The sequence below is a fragment of the Syngnathus floridae genome, chromosome 21, assembly GCF_059516105.1.
Source record: "Syngnathus floridae isolate MCC-2025c chromosome 21, RoL_Sflo_1.0, whole genome shotgun sequence".
In the NCBI taxonomy this organism is placed as follows: Eukaryota; Metazoa; Chordata; class Actinopteri; order Syngnathiformes; family Syngnathidae; genus Syngnathus; species Syngnathus floridae.
The window spans coordinates 9,933,611-9,950,906 of record NC_142433.1 but is presented as its reverse complement, the minus strand read 5'-3'; the positions used below and the strand labels follow the sequence as shown (position 1 = coordinate 9,950,906).

The window sequence follows — 17,296 nt, the reverse complement described above, 5'->3', positions numbered from 1 at the left end:
ATGAAATGGCCTTTTTCTCGCTATCGTTCCTCTCGTCGATTCATCGTGAGGTGTCGCTTCAGTTTGTTCAGAGAGATGTTTGCTTCCGCGCCCGCAGGTCATCGAAACATTTTACGGCTACGACGAAGACGTGTTGGTGGACTCGGACGGATCGTCCTTGTCTTTTCACACCGACAGAACCCCCGACACGGAACCCGAAGAGGTAGCCCGCCATTTCTGCCAGCGTATTGGCACCAAACATTCCTCTTCAGCCTGGAATCGGACTCGTCTTTGCGTCGCGGGTGCTTTGTCGCCGGTCTGACTGATTCTGGTACTAGTGCTGTGTTGCATTGGTGTGTGCATGAAGAGGCGGAGCTTCGCTACCGCCAGCTGACGCAAGAATATCAAGCGCTGCAACGAGCCTACGCTCTGCTAGCCCAGACCAGCGAAGGGGACTACGACGCCGAGAAGGAGATCAAGGTGGCGCCCCTTCCCGCAACCCCCGGCCGGGTCGCAGCCTCCCCGTTCTCACCCAGCCTCGGGTGTTCTCTGGTCTGAAAGGAGGAGGAGGAGCCTCCCTCCTCCTCCTTTCAGACCAGAGAAAAGCTGATGGTAGAAATGGGTCACTATCAAAGCAGAGTAGCAGATCTGGAGTCAGCGCTGAAGCAACAAGGACAGGTAAGCTCATCAATGAGCACACCTTTTTCTCAGACAAAATAGCTACATTCTTCAGTCACTCATCCGTCTGGCATTACTGGACCAACCCCCCCCCCCGAACGTGGCTGGGAAAATGCGGAGAAAAGCAAATGTCATTTTCCAGTCAACCAAAGAATTTGTGGATGAAAATGACACAACATTCCAAAGCTGTCCACGCGTTTGTCTCTTCTAGAATGTCAAGTGGGTGGAGGAGAAGCAGCTGCTGCGTCAGAGCAATCAGCAGTTGGCCGAAAAGGTGACGGAAAGAAAGGCGCTGGGCGGAGTCGCTTGGCGTCACACCTGTCGGGAAGCCCCGCAGATGAGGTCTGACTGTCTTTTCAGGTCAGGCGGATGGAGGCGGAAGAAGCGCGTCTGAAAGAGCACATCCAGGATATCCGAGACCAAAACGAACTGCTTGAGTTCCGCATCCTGGAGCTGGAGGTGGGAAGACTCGCACAAGCGTGTTGAGGCCAGAGATGTGACGGACGGACGGACGGACGGATGCATGCCTCTGCCTTTCAGGAGAGGGAGTGGCGCTCCCCCGTCTTGAAGTTTCTGCAAGTCCGTTTCCCAGACGGCCTCAGCCCTTTGCAGATCTACTGCGAGGCCGAGGGCGTGAGCGTACGTAAGGCGTCCCTCGCAACCCTAACCTTAACCTGAGGTCCCAGAACACCTTACATTGCTCCTTGCGCCTTTCCCCCGGACATCGTCATCAGTGATCTGATGAAGAAGCTGGACATCCTGGGCTATAACGCCGTAAGTGTATGTCGAACTCCTTATGTTCGCACTCCACGAGACTCGGCGGCTCAAATGTGACTTTTGGAAGGCTTTGGGCTGAAAGAAGCTTGTTGACGCTGTGCCTTTGGGCTCTTGCAGAATCTCACCAACGAGGAGCAGGTGGTCGTGATTCACGCCAGGACCTTTCTCACCCTAGCCGAGAAGGTAACGCGCACGTCCACGCACGCTCTCGCATTCTGCTTATGTGACAGCAGCCTTTCCTCAGTGGTTAGAATACATCAAAGTGACCAAGTCAGCACTTCAACAGAAGATGTTGGACATTGAAAGTGAGAAGGTAGACAGACACGCGACATCAGCCAAGGGGAACTCCGGCAATGTGCCCCAACAATTCTGACCTTGAGCTGTGCTAGGATATGTTCTGCAAGCAGAAGGGCTACCTGGATGAAGAGTTGGACTTCAGGAAGTGTTCCATGGACCAGGCTCATAAGGTAAGCCGCCCTCAAATCTCCCGCCGGACCACTGATGGACGAGGATTGCGGCCCAGAGGATCCTGGAGCTGGAGGCCATGTTGTACGAGGCGCTACCGCAGCGGGACTGCCCCGCCACGGACGGCGAAAAAGCCAGCCACGCTGGCGTGAATGACGTGCTGACGGCGGATCAGAGAGAAGAGCTTAGGAGCGCCGTGGACCAATGGAAGCGAGCCCTGATGTGCGAGTTGAGGGAGCGCGACGCTTGCATCCTCCAAGAGAGAATGGATCTGCTGCACAGCGCGCAACAGGTAAGGGCCCAAAGCCAGCCCGGCACTTACTTGCACGCTTACTGGCTTTTGAATGCCACTTTCCATTTGTCCGTCCTAGAGGAACAAAGAGCTGAAAGAATTCATCGAAGCTCAGAAGAGACAAATCAAACAATTGGAGGAGAAGTTTCTGTTTCTCTTTCTATTCTTCTCCTTGGCCTTCATTCTGTGGCCCTAACACCAGCTGGTGAGTGAGCTCCAGCGGCACCGCACTCGACACCTCCGATACACTGCCAGCCGGTCTCAGACGTTGGCAGACGCTCCGATGCCAACGTATACCCCCCGCCACGGTGACAGAGGCACCGCGTCACACCGGCGCTCATCCAATCAGAAGGCAGGAAAAGCAAATTCACATGCAGGGCACTTTTGAACCAGAAGAGAGCGCCACAAAAAACGGTTGTTGCCCCAAACGCGCACTAAAAAGGGTCAGAATAACAAGAGTCCCACTGGCCAGCCGGGGCCACCCGTCCAGCTGTTTCTTCAGGGGGGAAAAAAATTGGAGTCACCGGTGAGTACATTTTGCATTTAGCTCTGCTTTTCTGCTTCTGTCTTCAAGTGTGTGGCATCCTGCGATCAAAGATTCAGCCAACCCCAAAGCGGTTGACCTCAACGTCCCACCACCATGCCTACCAGAGCAGGTGACGTGATGCTTTGGACATCCTTCCGTCTCAGATGCCCAAAAGTACTCTTTGCCACATCTGCGGCAATACGGTGTCTTTTCAAAGGTGCAAATAAATCCAGCGTGGGCGGAACACGCACGTCTTCGGTTTTTCCCGCTTTGTTTGTGTGACAGCTGTTGTGAAAATTTTATACAAATAAAGTTGTATAGTACAGGTTTGGCCAAGCCGCAACTCCCGAACCGCATGCGGCTGTTTTATGTTCATATCAACATTTGTGTGTGTGTGTGTGTGTGTGTGTGTGGGGGGGGGGGGGGGGGGGGGTTGTGCGTGTTGGCTTCACTTGAGTTCAATTTGGTATTTTGGTCAAAAGCGCATGTGGTGAAATTCCACAAAGTAGGATATGGGCAAACACATTTCTTTAAACTATGAGTGTCAATTGGGCTCTCGAAATGGCAGGGAAAAAAGATGCACAGCAAAACGAAAATACGTAGATGAACACAGGACGTTTTAATCAGAGTGGGAAAGTTTCTATTTTTTGTTGAACGTGATGGCAAACCATTCTGCCTGATATGTCAGACCTCGGCGCATTTCAAAGATTCAAATCTTCAGCGCCATGCACTTCAGCTCACTCCATGCTAACATTGATCAGGCGTCGAACCCGCAACATCATGCTTAAGAGGTGGCCATGCTAACCAGTGCGCCATTATGTCAACGCATAATAACTAAGTCTACTGATCAAAACAGCGGTTACTATATGACGTCGCTACGTCGTGGTCACGTGACGCAGACAAGACGTCAATGGACGTGGGCAGAGTTAACTTGTTTAAAAGGGAGTGGGCAGAAGAAATATTTAATTTATTTAAATCTATTTTGAGTGCACACCATTATGCCAATGCATAACAACTGTAAATCTACTAAACAAAACAGCGGTTGCTATATGACATCTGCCACGTCGTGGTCACGTGACATACGTGACGTCGATGGGCGTAACTTTCGCCGGAATTCAAATCCGCGGGGAGAGTTAACTTGTTTAAAAGAGAGTGGGCAGAAGAATTATTTAATTTATTTAAATCTATTTGGTGTGTGCGCCATTATGTCAATGCATAACAACTGTAAGTCTACTAAACAAAACAGCGGTTGCTATATGACGTCTGCCACGTCGTGGTCACGTGACGCGGACGTGACGTCGACGCCTACTTTACATCCCACCGATCACAGGACCCCTCGGCTGCATAACCGTGCCCCCTTCCCAACCAATCGGATTTGCTATACGCGAAAACGACGCCAATGGAAAGAGCTTCCGCCCAAATTTAAATCCGTGGGCGTGGCTCGCAGCAGGAAGTAGGAAAATGGCGGCGATGTTGACAAAGACACAGCGGATGGTAACATACGACTAACAAGAGAAATATTTTTATTTTCTGCTTGCAACTGGACCGTCCAGAGCGTACACGGTAAGTACAACTCATCGTTTTTAAAAAGAAGTACTTTTGTTGCCCTGAAAAGCGAGTGAGCGTGGCGTTTGTGGGGGACGTCGAATTTCGACGATTCTTTCTGGTCAACGGTTGTAAATGATTGTGTTGATTAAAAAAGAAAACTTGATGTAACTCTACTTTTAACTGCCGTTTCAGATAGATTTGGAATTGCATCACATCCAATTTTGCCTAGAGCGTACACGGTAAGTAACACTCGTTGTGTTTAAGGAGATTTACGTTTGTAATAGCAGAAGTGTAGCCGCGTTGCGTTGTACGTGTGAATGTTGGTCCAGGCGAAATGTTAATGTTTAATTTCATTCCTTTAGGTTCCACGGTGTTTGTTGGCTGCAAGTTTTCCACTGCAAGAAGAGGCTCATATCATTGACCAGGAGCGAGCTACAATGGTGAGTAGCCATAACATTTATGTTAAACACTTCCTATTTCATGTCTAACAGTACTTGATTTAACAAATAACCATAAATAAATACAGTGTGGGCACTGAAGTTAACATATGTGATTATACGGCCTAATCTGTCACCGAGTAGACAAAGTAATATAAGATCCAAAGTTGTAATTCAGAATAGTTTTCAAAAGAAGGCCATTAGAATTATATACAAGTCTGATTACCCTGAACAAGCTATTAATTAAATCACAAATTCTTCAATTCAAAGATTTGGTAGATTATCAGACAAATAATGTCTAACAGTAATTGATTTAACACATCACGATAAGTAGATTGAGTGTGGGCACTCTCAAGTTAACATATATGATTATACTGCCTAATCTGTTACAGAGTATGTTGTTGCCAAGTAATGTAGAATAGATCCAAAGTAGTAATCCAGAATAGTTTTGAAGAGGCCATTAGAATAATAAACAAATCTGATTACCTTGAACATAATAACAAGCTAAGTGTTTAATATGTCCTATGAAGTCAAAATTGGGCACCATCATGTGGTGAAATTTGGAATTGCATCACATCCAATTTTGCCTGGGAACAAACAGATTAAATAAATCTTAGTTTTGAATAAGCCACTCCTTCTCAAACAAGTAAACTCTGCCCATTTCGCGCAGTAGATGTTCTGTTAATATCTAGTATTTATACAAAGTCATAATTTAAATTGCTTTCAACCTTCATTCATCGGTTCAACCAACATTACTCGCTCTTATTACCAACTTGTATTGATTTAACTAAGCGTTTAATACTTCCTATCAGGTCTCAAGGCAAGATTTGGCAAAATACAGTTTCAGCAAATCCAATTTTGCCAGGGAACGAAAATAGATTAAATAAACTAAATAAGTCTTCTTCCCATTAAATAAATCAGAAAAGTCTGTCTTGTAACCAGTCCTCTTCAAACAAGTAAAGTCTGCCCATTTTGTGCCGTAGATTTTGTGTCTATGCCTAGTATTTAAACAAAATCATAATTTAAACGACTTCTTTCCTTCATTCACTTTGGAAATTTGGAATTGCAGCAAATCGAATTTTGCCAGGGAACAAAAATAGATCAATTAAACTAAATAAGTCTTCTTCCCATTAAATAAATTAAAAAAGTCTGTCTTGTAACCAGTCCTTTTCAAACAAGTAAAGTCTGCCCATTTTGTGCCGTCGATTTTGTGTTAATGCCTAGTATTTATACAAAATCATAATTTAAAGGACTTCATTCCTTCATTCACTTTGGAAATTTGGAATTGCAGCACATCAAATTTTGCCTGGGAAGAAAAGTAGATTAAATAAATTTAATAAGTCTTACTACTTCCCATTAAATAAATTAAATACGTCTTACTTGTTCCCACTCCTTTTCAAAACAGTAGTTTAAAACGAGGGCCCTTCACTCAATCTTTAACCTCAACCCCGCACGTTGTGTTGTATCTGTGAATGTTGGTTGTGGCCAAATGATAGTTTTCTTTCATTCGGTTAGGGTTAGGGTTAGGTATTTTGAGTTTTACTCGCTAAACCTTCCCCAAAGGGTCCGCCGACCCTGTCGGTTAGATAGAAGGCAACGGAAGGCACGGGCCTACGCATGTCTCACCAGTAAACCTCGCCGTACCAGGTCACATAAAATCTGGATTGGGTACGAAGGACGGCGAAGTGAGACTGCACTCCTGCCAGAACCTCCCCCGAGTAGCTGAGGCGCCACCCAGGTCTTCGGCCAGCAAGATGGAAATACAGTGAAAAGCGACAGAAAAGTACAGACCTATGAGACTACCCTTGTCTTAAATTGTGTCTATTAACTCTTAGTTGTGTTTGAACTAATATATTTTTTTATTATATATTGTTTTAAAACCAACCGTTTTGTTTACAAAGAGTCCCATTAAGTCGTCCTTGTTGTGGGTAATTTGAACGTCATAATTTTGTAGACACGTCATCAGTAGTGGACCTTGGGGTCACAGAGTGTTTCGGCCATTATCACCAGACACCCTCGCCCAAGGGAGGCCCCGCCGGGGTTGATCGAGTCCCGGAGTGTGTCTACCTGGTCAATTAAAATTACAGTTATTTGTCAAGTCAACTGCCCAGCTTTAACGCAGACAGAAAAGATCAATAGGTCAGTCTTTGTCCCTTTTAATTTATTGATTCATTGAATTTAAACCATCATTACGTATGTTTGTATTTAACGCAGTGTTATATTATTTCATTCAAGTTTCTGGCCAAGTTTATCAGCATAATTGGAGGTCTGTCTGTAGTCCAATTGTGATGAAAACCCTTTAAACCATTATATCCACGCAATTAATATTATTTTATCAAAGGGACTGTGTTCGTATCATCTGTTTATCTGACATTTATCAACCGGAATAATCTAACCTTAGGAGATTGTCATTCCCAGCGCCACTTTCTTGGTTCACGGTGTCACTGTCAATGGCAAATTCCCATGATCCTCAGCGAAGTGTCACGGCGGGAGATTTGAGGGCGGCTTACCTTATGAGCCTGGTCCATGGAACACTTCCTGAAGTCCAACTCTTCATCCAGGTAGCCCTTCTGCTTGCAGAACATATCCTAGCACAGCTCAAGGTCAGAATTGTTGGGGCACATTGCCGGAGTTCCCCTTGGCTGATGTCGCGTGTCTGTCTACCTTCTCACTTTCAATGTCCAACATCTTCTGTTGAAGTGCTGACTTGGTCACTTTGATGTATTCTAACCACTGAGGAAAGGCTGCTGTCACATAAGCAGAATGCGAGAGCATGCGTGGACGTGCGCGTTACCTTCTCGGCTAGGGTGAGAAGGGTCCTGGCGTGAATCACGACCACCTGCTCCTCGTTGGTGAGATTCTGCAAGAGCCCAAAGGCACAGCGTCAACAAGCTTCTTTCAGCGCAAAGCCTTCCAAAAGTCACATTTGAGCCGCCGAGTCTCGCGGAGTGCGAACATAAGGAGTTCGACATGCACTTACGGCGTTATAGCCCAGGATGTCCAGCTTCTTCATCAGATCACTGATGACGATGTCCGGGGGAAAGGCGCAAGGAGCAATGTAAGGTGTTCTGGGACCTCGGGTTAAGGTTAGGGTTGCGAGGGACGCCTTACGTACGCTCACGCCCTCGGCCTCGCAGTAGATCTGCAAAGGGCTGAGGCCGTCTGGGAAACAGACTTGCAGAAACTTCAAGACGGGGGAGCGCCACTCCCTCTCCTGAAAGGCAGAGGCATGCATCCGTCCGTCCGTCCGTCCGTCCGTCACATCTCTGGCCTCAACACGCTTGTGCGAGTCTTCCCACCTCCAGCTCCAGGATGCGGAACTCAAGCAGTTCGTTTTGGTCTCGGATATCCTGGATGTGCTCTTTCAGACGCGCTTCTTCCGCCTCCATCCGCCTGACCTGAAAAGACAGTCAGACCTCATCTGCGGGGCTTCCCGACGGGTGTGACGCCAAGCGACTCCGCCCAGCGCCTTTCTTTCCGTCACCTTTTCGGCCAACTGCTGATTGCTCTGACGCAGCAGCTGCTTCTCCTCCACCCACTTGACATTCTAGAAGAGACAAACGCGTGGACAGCTTTGGAATGTTGTGTCATTTTCATCCACAAATTCTTTGGTTGACTGGAAAATGACATTTGCTTTTATCCGCATTTTCCCAGCCACGTTCGGGGGGGGGGGTTGGTCCAGTAATGCCAGACGAATGAGTGACTGAAGAATGTAGCTATTTTGTCTGAGAAAAAGGTGTGCTCATTGATGAGCTTACCTGTCCTTGTTGCTTCAGCGCTGACTCCAGATCTGCTACTCTGCTTTGATAGTGACCCATTTCTACCATCAGCTTTTCTCTGGTCTGAAAGGAGGAGGAGGGAGGCTCCTCCTCCTCCTTTCAGACCAGAGAACACCCGAGGCTGGGTGAGAACGGGGAGGCTGCGACCCGGCCGGGGGTTGCGGGAAGGGGCGCCACCTTGATCTCTGTTAGGGTTTTCAGGTTAGTTTGATCCTATGATTATGTTGGAATGTAACCTGTAATAATTAAACTCGCTTGTCCTGTCTTAACGAAAGTAGTAGAACAAAGTGCTAAGATCTTTTGAACTGATTGACTAGCTGCAGAGGAAGCAATCAAAGTGTTTTGTTCACACAACATCGTGAAGGACCCCCTGCTGTGCTTTGATCAGCCAGGGGCTTCGGCCATTTGTCTACTCTGACCCCCACTCTCAACCCCCACTCTGTTTCTCTTAATAAATATCCCCTCGCAGGAACAAGGGTTCAGACTTCATTCCTTGAACGAGTGAACTCTCCACCTGCAGGTGTCTAAAAAGGACTTGCTTGTCTCCCGTGTGGTTCTTGCAAAATAAGTTGGAGTGAGCTAATCTCTAACAATCTCCTTCTCGGCGTCGTAGTCCCCTTCGCTGGTCTGGGCTAGCAGAGCGTAGGCTCGTTGCAGCGCTTGATATTCTTGCGTCAGCGAAGCTCCGCCTCTTCATGCACACACCAATGCAACACAGCACTAGTACCAGAATCAGTCAGACCGGCGACAAAGCACCCGCGACGCAAAGACGAGTCCGATTCCAGGCTGAAGAGGAATGTTTGGTGCCAATACGCTGGCAGAAATGGCGGGCTACCTCTTCGGGTTCCGTGTCGGGGGTTCTGTCGGTGTGAAAAGACAAGGACGATCCGTCCGAGTCCACCAACACGTCTTCGTCGTAGCCGTAAAATGTTTCGATGACCTGCGGGCGCGGAAGCAAACATCTCTCTGAACAAACTGAAGCGACACCTCACGATGAATCGACGAGAGGAACGATAGCGAGAAAAAGGCCATTTCATCTTGCGCAACACCAAGCAGCCGCAAACAAACAGACTCACCTTGCAGGACCTCACGCTTTGTTCCTCCTCAGAGATTCTCGACGTCGGTATCGTAGCAGCAAATCTCTCTCCTGTCGACACAAATAATCCGCCTTTGAGATTCTTTGGATGCAAAGGGAACGAACGGCTCCGGCGCAGAAACAAACGCGACTCACAATGACATTTCTGACATGAGCTCCTGTCTCCAGAGCCTGAAAAACACGTCACCGGCGATGATTGGAGGGACGCTCGTCTTTTCCAAAAGTGACAACTACAGGGTGTGTCAGGGTTTTCCAGATTATCTTTATCGTATCATTATGTTGCTTTGACTTTGACTGCAACCTGTAATAAATAATATTATTTATCCCTTATTTATCCCTATCGCTTATCCCTTCCGACACAAAGTCGTAAAACACCCCTTGCTATGTTTTGACTAGAGGTCAAGGGCTTCCTCTATTCAATCCACTCTTACACCCACCCTGTTTCTCTTAATTAAAATGCTCGTGCAGGAGCCGAGAGTCAGACTTCATTCGTACAACGGATGGACTCTCCACCTGCAGGTGTCCAAAAGAACTTACTTGTCTCCCGTGTGGTTCTTGCAAAATAAGTTGGAGCGAGCGCAACTCTAACAGGGTGCATTTTGCCACTAGCTGCCTACGGACAATGACATCGCGCTCGCGGCTCATGGTTGACGGGCTGAGCAGCCGGGCAAGTCCGTCGTTTTCAGCGCACAGCGAGTGGCAAAGGCGCTGACAAAACGGGAGCTTTGAGCTGCTGAAAACGGCAAAACAAGTCTAAAGCGTGTTCAAACGCGTGCGCACAATGCTCTTGCTTGAAAGGTCGGAATTTAAGGGGCCAATTTTTTGGATGGCGGCCGCCGGCCAAGCTTTGGACGGAAAAGGTTTCCTGGCGACAGCGAGCGAGCGCGGCGCTGCCGTACGTGCACCGAGTCGCGTGCCTGAAGACCTTGGACAAGTCGTCGATGATGTGCCGCTGCTCCACAACTTGAAAGAACTCCATTTCACCGTCCTGCTGGCCGCAACCGCGGTCCAGGTCATTGAGCGAACTAGGCCTTCTCTGTGGAACACAAATGCAGTGGACTCTGTTGGCACGCCGCCGTTGTCCGCGTCGACTTACCAAGCTTGCCATCTCCTCGTTCTCCTGGGTGACAAAGCGCACTTTGTTTTCAAGGCGACACAGCACCAGCGAGAGTTCTTCATTCTTCCTGCTCAGGCATTTGTTTTTGTACAGGAGTGGCAGAAACTGGCTTTCTGTTTCTCTCAGTCGCTTTAGCTGCAAGCATGAAGTGCGGGATGTGAAAGACGCACAACACGCGGGCCAGAACGTATCCATTCCTTTTGCATCGGTTTGAACGGAATCGTGGCTTTGGCTCCCAATAAAAGACATCTACCAGGCAACCGACTCGCCGCGCCGCTCAACTAATAAGCAAGCGCAATGGGTGCCTCGCTGGATGGCGCGCATCAAACGTAGCGCAAACCTTCAAGCGTGCCGTCAATAAATTACCAGTTCATTGCGCTCTTCAGAAAGCAGGGCGTTTCGATCCTTCAGTTTCCTGATGACTGCGCTGAGCTCAGCGATTTTCAGATGAAACCGTCGCGTGTCCCGATCCTCCTGAGACTGAAAACGCCCCGCAACACACACACACAAGCACTCGTTCAAAGTTCAAAACTGTTTTTGTGCTACCTTCCTCCAGCAACGAACTAAGTCATGCGTACTGCAAGTGTGTGATGAGGTGGCTTACGCTATGAAGAGGATTGCTAGTAGCGGCGTTGACCCCACTTCCAGGGTAGTTTAGGCCCGCCCTTTGGGAATCCCTCAGGGCAGCGATCTGCTGCTCGGCAGCCTGAGTCTGCAGCTGAAGGCGGTGGACGTGGCCGGCCCCAGGGCTTTATCCAAAACACTAACCGCTCTGTCTTTCAGCTTGATCTCATCCGTCTGGATGTACAAACGGGGACCGCTCAGGCAGGCGGGCAAACTCATTTGCCAGATTTGTGACAAAAACAAAGAGAGCAACCGGCCAATTTTTTTCTTGAATCGACTAGAACACCTTTGCTGTGACAAAAGCGAAGCGAGCAACCGGACATTTTCTTCTTGTGAAATAGAATAGAATAGAATGCCTTAGGTGTCATTGCACTGCAGGTATACAACAAAATTGGGAACATAGCCACGCACCGCGCATCTGATCAGTCCTACCAGTCGGCGGATCTCCCTCTCGCAGTCTCTCTTGGTTCGGCTCAGCTCCTCCCGATGCTGGTGATGAGCCCATCGGAGCTCGGCCGCTCGTGACTGCCAGGCCTGCTGGGCCGCTGCCAGGGCTTCTTCCGCGCTCCTGGTGGAGGCGACACCGCTCGGTCTCCCGACACCGCCGCGTCTCCTCCACCTCCGCCAGCAAAGCGCCCCCCCTCCTCACCTGAGCGGACGTTGCGCCACACCGGGCCGTTGAGACCGCAACGGAGCGCCGCGACGCTTACTGGGGACAAGCTACACAATACGGTAGCGGCCGCACCGAAGCCCGACGTGGCGTGCGGATAGTCAGACACGGATAGAGCGGATCACCTTGTCCATGGAGCCGTCCCTCAGGCTGAGGACCAAGGCATTCAGTCGCTGGATCTCTCCATCTTTGATTTTGATCACTCTCATCAGCTCCATTTCATGCTGCCGCAGTAATGTCTCCCTGGTAATGGCTAACTCTTTCTGCTTCTCCTCATGGAGTTTGCTTTTGAGTTCCGTCATGGCGGCGGTGGCACGGTGGTGCTCCGCCCGCAGGTCCTGACTTCTCTCTCTCTCCAGACAGCTGACCTGACATGACTTAGACTTAGACTTAGACAAACTTTATTGTCATCTTTTCTGCACATGGTGCATACAAAACGAAATTCCGTTGCATACGTCTTACAACAAAGTAGTGATATTGCAGTTGAATAGAAGTAACATATCCTATGAAAATATATATATATACATATACTATATATATATATATATATATTAAAAATAAGTATAAAGTGCAGCAGTGATAATTATGCAATAGTGCAAGTAGGCAAAACAGTATTCAAGAGTGTGCAGAGGAATGCTAAACAATGTATTAAACTTCTATTTAAAGGGTTTATACAAGTTCAGTAAAGTTGGTAGTGCGAGATAGTGCAAGATAGAGGTCCGTAGTGTCATAAAGTACAGTTCTGTGAATGTGTGATGCAGAGTTCAGTTTAGAGCTCAACAGTTCTAGTGTTCAACAGTCTGATGACAGCAGGGAAAAAGCTGTTGCAGAACCTGGTGGACCTGCAGCGGATGCTGCGAAACCTCTTCCCAGAGGCCAGCAGGGAGAACAGTCCATGGTGGGGGTGTGATGGGTCATTGATGATGTTACGGGCACGGGATATGCAGCGCTGAGATGAAATGTCCTGAATGGAGGGAAGAGGAGCCCCTATGATCCTCTCTGCTGTCCTCACCACTCTCCTCACGTTCTTCCAATCGGAGGCGGTGCAGCCTCCACACCACACAGAGAGACAGCTTGTCAGAATGCTCTCTATGGTGCTCCTGTAGAACGTCCTCATGATGGGTGGGGGCAGGTGGGCTCTCCTCATCCTCCGCAGGAAGTACAAGCGCTTCTGTGCCCTCTTGACCAGTGCCGTAGTGTTCACAGTCCAGGTGAGGTCTTCTGTGATGTGGACCCCCAGGAATTTGGTGCTGCTGACCACCTCCACAGCTGAGCTGTTGATGATCAGTGGAGCGTGGTGAGGCTGTTTTTTCCTGAAGTCGACGATGATCTCCTTCATCTTCTCCTCATTCAGGATCAGGCTGTTTTCTCTGCACCAGCCCACCAGCTGCTCCACCTCCTCTCTGTAGTCCAGGTCGTTGTTGTCTCTGATGAGCCCCACCATCGTTGTGTCGTCTGCTGACTTCACGATGTGATTGGTGGTGAACCTGAGGACGCAGTCGTGTGTCATCAGGGTGAACAGCAGGGGGCTCAGGACGCAGCCCTGAGGGGAGCCTGTGCTGAGGGTGATGACATCAGAGGTGTTCTGTCCGACCCGGACTGACTGAGGTCTGTTGGTGAGGAAGTCTAGCAGCCAGTTGCGAAGGGGGGTGTTGAAGCCCAGGTGTTCCAATTTTCCTACCAGATGCTGTGGGATGATGGTGTTAAACGCTGAGCTGAAGTCCAGGAACAGCATCCGCACATGGGTGTTCTTCTCCTCCAGGTGAGCCAGGCTCAGGTGAAGAACGGAGGAGATGGCGTCCTGAGTGGAGCGGTTTTGCCGGTCGGCAAACTGGAACGGGTCAAATAATAGGGGGAGTCTGGAAACGATGTGACCTTTAAGCAGCCTTTCGAAGCACTTCATCATAACCGGAGTCAGTGCAACAGGCCGGTAATCATTAAATGAGGTGATTTGAGGTTTCTTCGGCACCGGAATGATGGAGGCAGTCTTAAAGCACGCCGGCACTGTGGCTTGGCCCAGCGAGGTGTTAAAAATGTCTGTGATGACCCCAGCCAGATGACTTGCACATTCCCTGAACACCCGCCCAGGAATGTTGTCGGGGCCAGGGGCCTTATGGGGGGACTCTCCTCAGGATCTTAGACACATCGGCGGAGTCAATACAAACCTGAAAAAAGGAAACATAAACACAAAATTGAATATAAACTAAAAAATGGTTGGAAGTAAATATTTACATTATCAAAAAACAATACTTACCTGATACAAACCTGAAAAAAGGAAACACAGTTATACTTACCTATGCCGAGATCACATATTCACGCCCAATCGGTGCCTGCAAGAAAAGAAACAGAAATTCACAAGAGCGAAAACAACAAGTTAATAAGCTAAAATAAGTAGATGGGAAATTATCCGGAACGAAACGCAAATTGCTGACATGAAACTATATAAGGACCGCTCAAAGCAGGAAACTCAGTCTCGATGCGGCCATGAAGGAGGAAACAGCTCCACAGGCAGTGAAACTAAATTTAGCTGCAATTCCCGTGTGCCAGACCTGAGGAAGGCACAAAAGATGCCGAAACGTTGTCGATGGCCACACGGAGGAAATAAAAGGGAGCGCAAACTAGCGCCGATAGGAAAACAATTAGACGCAAAATTATAATTTACCCACGCTCTACCCAGATAGGAGAGCGCATGGATGCCGCACAGAGCAAGATGCTCACGCTCCACCCAGATAGGGGAGTCGATGAATTAAGTGCGAGGTACGACTAATTTGACCGCAAATGCAGCTGTCAATCTATCATGCCAAGTCGAGACTCATTTATTACATATATAACAAAGGCGACCGGATAGGCAAAGTACAAACACAAAAACAAACAACAACTACAAAGCAAATACATGTTTATTAAGCCCAATTTGGCCTGACCAGCATGGCTGGCGCAGCCACGACGGGCGGTGTGCTCTGGGGCTGGTTGTGGGACGTGGGCGTGGATGGTAGGACCGTGCCTTTGCTCCTCTCCTTCGGGGGAGGAACTCCCTACTTAATCCTAACTCGCCTGTGCCACCTCCACTGCCCCCCCACGTTTCCAGTTTCCATTCAGCTCCTGCTGCGTCTGTGCGCTGTCCCCTGAACCGATCCTACCCTAACCCTAACCCTAACCCTAACCTAACCCCAAACCCTAACCCTAACCCTAACCCCAACCCTAACCCTAATCCAAATCCCTCCCTGACTCCCAATATGAAAAAAATTTCAACCTTAAGTCAAAAATTGAAAATAAGAAGTCAAAAATTTGAACATAAACACAAAATTGAATATAAACTAAAAAGTGGTTGGAAGTAAATATTTACACTATCAAAAAACAATACTTACCTGATACAAACCTGAAAAAAGGAAACATAAACACAAAATTGAATATAAACTAAAAAATGGTTGGAAGTAAATATTTACATTATCAAAAAACAATACTTACCTGATACAAACCTGAAAAAAGGAAACACAGTTATACTTACCTATGCCGAGATCACATATTCACGCCCAATCGGTGCCTGCAAGAAAAGAAACAGAAATTCACAAGAGCGAAAACAACAAGTTAATAAGCTAAAATAAGTAGATGGGAAATTATCCAGAACGAAACGCAAATTGCTGACATGAAACTATATAAGGACCGCTCAAAGCAGGAAACTCAGTCTCGATGCGGCCATGAAGGAGGAAACAGCTCCACATGCAATGAAACTAAATTTAGCTGCAATTCCCGTGTGCCAGACCTGAGGAAGGCACAAAAGATGCCGAAACGTTGTCGATGGCCACACGGAGGAAATAAAAGGGAGCGCAAACTAGCGCCGATAGGAAAACAATTAGACGCAAAATTATAATTTACCCACGCTCTACCCAGATAGGAGAGCGCATGGATGCCGCACAGAGCAAGATGCTCTCGCTCCACCCAGATAGGGGAGTCGATGAATTAAGTGCGAGGTACGACCAATTTGACCGCAAATGCAGCTGTCAATCTATCATGCCAAGTCGAGACTCATTTATTACATATATAACAAAGGCGACCGGATAGGCAAAGTACAAACACAAAAACAAACAACAACTACAAAGCAAATACATGTTTATTAAGCCCAATTTGGCCTGACCAGCATGGCTGGCGCAGCCACGACGGGCGGTGTGCTCTGGGGCTGGTTGTGGGACGTGGGCGTGGATGGTAGGACCGTGCCTTTGCTCCTCTCCTTCGGGGGAGGAACTCCCTACTTAATCCTAACTCGCCTGTGCCACCTCCACTGCCCCCCCCACGTTTCCAGTTTCCATTCAGCTCCTGCTGCGTCTGTGCGCTGTCCCCTGAACCGATCCTACCCTAACCCTAACCCTAACCTAACCCCAAACCCTAACCCTAACCCTAACCCCAACCCTAACCCTAACCCTAATCCAAATCCCTCCCTGACTCCCAATATGAAAAAAATTTCAACCTTAAGTCAAAAATTGAAAATAAGAAGTCAAAAATTTGAACAGTAAACACAAAATTGAATATAAACTAAAAAGTGGTTGGAAGTAAATATTTACACTATCAAAAAACAATACTTACCTGATACAAACCTGAAAAAAGGAAACATAAACACAAAATTGAATATAAACTAAAAAATGGTTGGAAGTAAATATTTACATTATCAAAAAACAATACTTACCTGATACAAACCTGAAAAAAGGAAACACAGTTATACTTACCTATGCCGAGATCACATATTCACGCCCAATCGGTGCCTGCAAGAAAAGAAACAGAAATTCACAAGAGCGAAAACAACAAGTTAATAAGCTAAAATAAGTAGATGGGAAATTATCCGGAACGAAACGCAAATTGCTGACATGAAACTATATAAGGACCGCTCAAAGCAGGAAACTCAGTCTCGATGCGGCCATGAAGGAGGAAACAGCTCCACATGCAATGAAACTAAATTTAGCTGCAATTCCCGTGTGCCAGACCTGAGGAAGGCACAAAAGATGCCGAAATGTTGTCGATGGCCACACGGAGGAAATAAAAGGGAGCGCAAACTAGCGCCGATAGGAAAACAATTAGACGCAAAATTATAATTTACCCACGCTCTACCCAGATAGGAGAGCGCATGGATGCCGCACAGAGCAAAATGCTCTCGCTCCACCCAGATAGGGGAGTCGATGAATTAAGTGCGAGGTACGACTAATTTGACCGCAAATGCAGCTGTCAATCTATCATGCCAAGTCGAGACTCATTTATTACATATATAACAAAGGCGACCGGATAGGCAAAGTACAAACACAAAAACAAACAACAACTACAA

At 47.8% G+C, this 17,296-nt stretch overlaps 2 protein-coding genes and 1 long non-coding RNA gene across 10 annotated transcripts in view; 1 reads left to right on the top strand and 2 right to left on the bottom strand.

Annotated features, from left to right (window-relative positions):
• LOC148380539 (janus kinase and microtubule-interacting protein 3-like) overlaps positions 1-3,100 on the top strand; it is a 35,445-nt gene extending 32,345 nt beyond the window's left edge. For 4 of the 5 annotated variants that reach the window (XM_088365056.1, XM_088365055.1, XM_088365057.1 and 1 more), the window contains 11 exons: positions 98-202; positions 347-657; positions 869-931; positions 1,018-1,116; positions 1,198-1,431; positions 1,552-1,617; positions 1,679-1,747; positions 1,824-1,901; positions 1,958-2,191; positions 2,271-2,396; positions 2,766-3,100. In XM_088365056.1, coding sequence (XP_088221182.1) covers positions 1,399-1,431; positions 1,552-1,617; positions 1,679-1,747; positions 1,824-1,901; positions 1,958-2,191; positions 2,271-2,387 — 597 coding nt within the window. In that variant the 5' untranslated portion in view covers positions 98-202; positions 347-657; positions 869-931; positions 1,018-1,116; positions 1,198-1,398 and the 3' untranslated portion in view covers positions 2,388-2,396; positions 2,766-3,100. Of the gene's footprint in view, positions 1-97; positions 203-230; positions 311-346; positions 658-868; positions 932-1,017; positions 1,117-1,197; positions 1,432-1,551; positions 1,618-1,678; positions 1,748-1,823; positions 1,902-1,957; positions 2,192-2,270; positions 2,397-2,765 lie in introns of those variants that run through there. The other variant, XM_088365059.1, reaches the window with a different exon arrangement.
• Positions 3,101-6,217: 3,117 nt separating this feature from the next.
• LOC148380536 (janus kinase and microtubule-interacting protein 3-like) overlaps positions 6,218-17,296 on the bottom strand; it is a 44,065-nt gene continuing 32,986 nt past the window's right edge. Inside the window, exons 5-11 of one of the 3 annotated variants that reach the window (XM_088365701.1) lie at positions 8,461-8,522; positions 8,187-8,249; positions 8,002-8,100; positions 7,683-7,916; positions 7,497-7,562; positions 7,367-7,435; positions 6,218-7,290 (exon numbers count right to left, since the gene is read on the bottom strand). In XM_088365701.1, coding sequence (XP_088221827.1) covers positions 7,150-7,290; positions 7,367-7,435; positions 7,497-7,562; positions 7,683-7,916; positions 8,002-8,100; positions 8,187-8,249; positions 8,461-8,520 — 732 coding nt within the window. In that variant the 5' untranslated portion in view covers positions 8,521-8,522 and the 3' untranslated portion in view covers positions 6,218-7,149. Of the gene's footprint in view, positions 7,291-7,366; positions 7,436-7,496; positions 7,563-7,682; positions 7,917-8,001; positions 8,101-8,186; positions 8,250-8,460; positions 8,650-17,296 lie in introns of those variants that run through there. The other 2 variants (XM_088365700.1, XM_088365702.1) reach the window with 2 other exon arrangements.
• On the bottom strand, positions 9,132-11,285 carry LOC148380538 (uncharacterized). Of its 2 annotated transcripts, XR_015855082.1 has the most exons (4): positions 11,061-11,285; positions 9,713-10,829; positions 9,558-9,628; positions 9,132-9,421 (listed from the first exon to the last, which is right to left on the bottom strand). It is a non-coding gene; the product is annotated as an uncharacterized LOC148380538 (long non-coding RNA). The 2 variants fall into 2 exon arrangements; XR_015855081.1 differs by having other exon boundaries at positions 9,133-9,421; positions 9,713-11,157.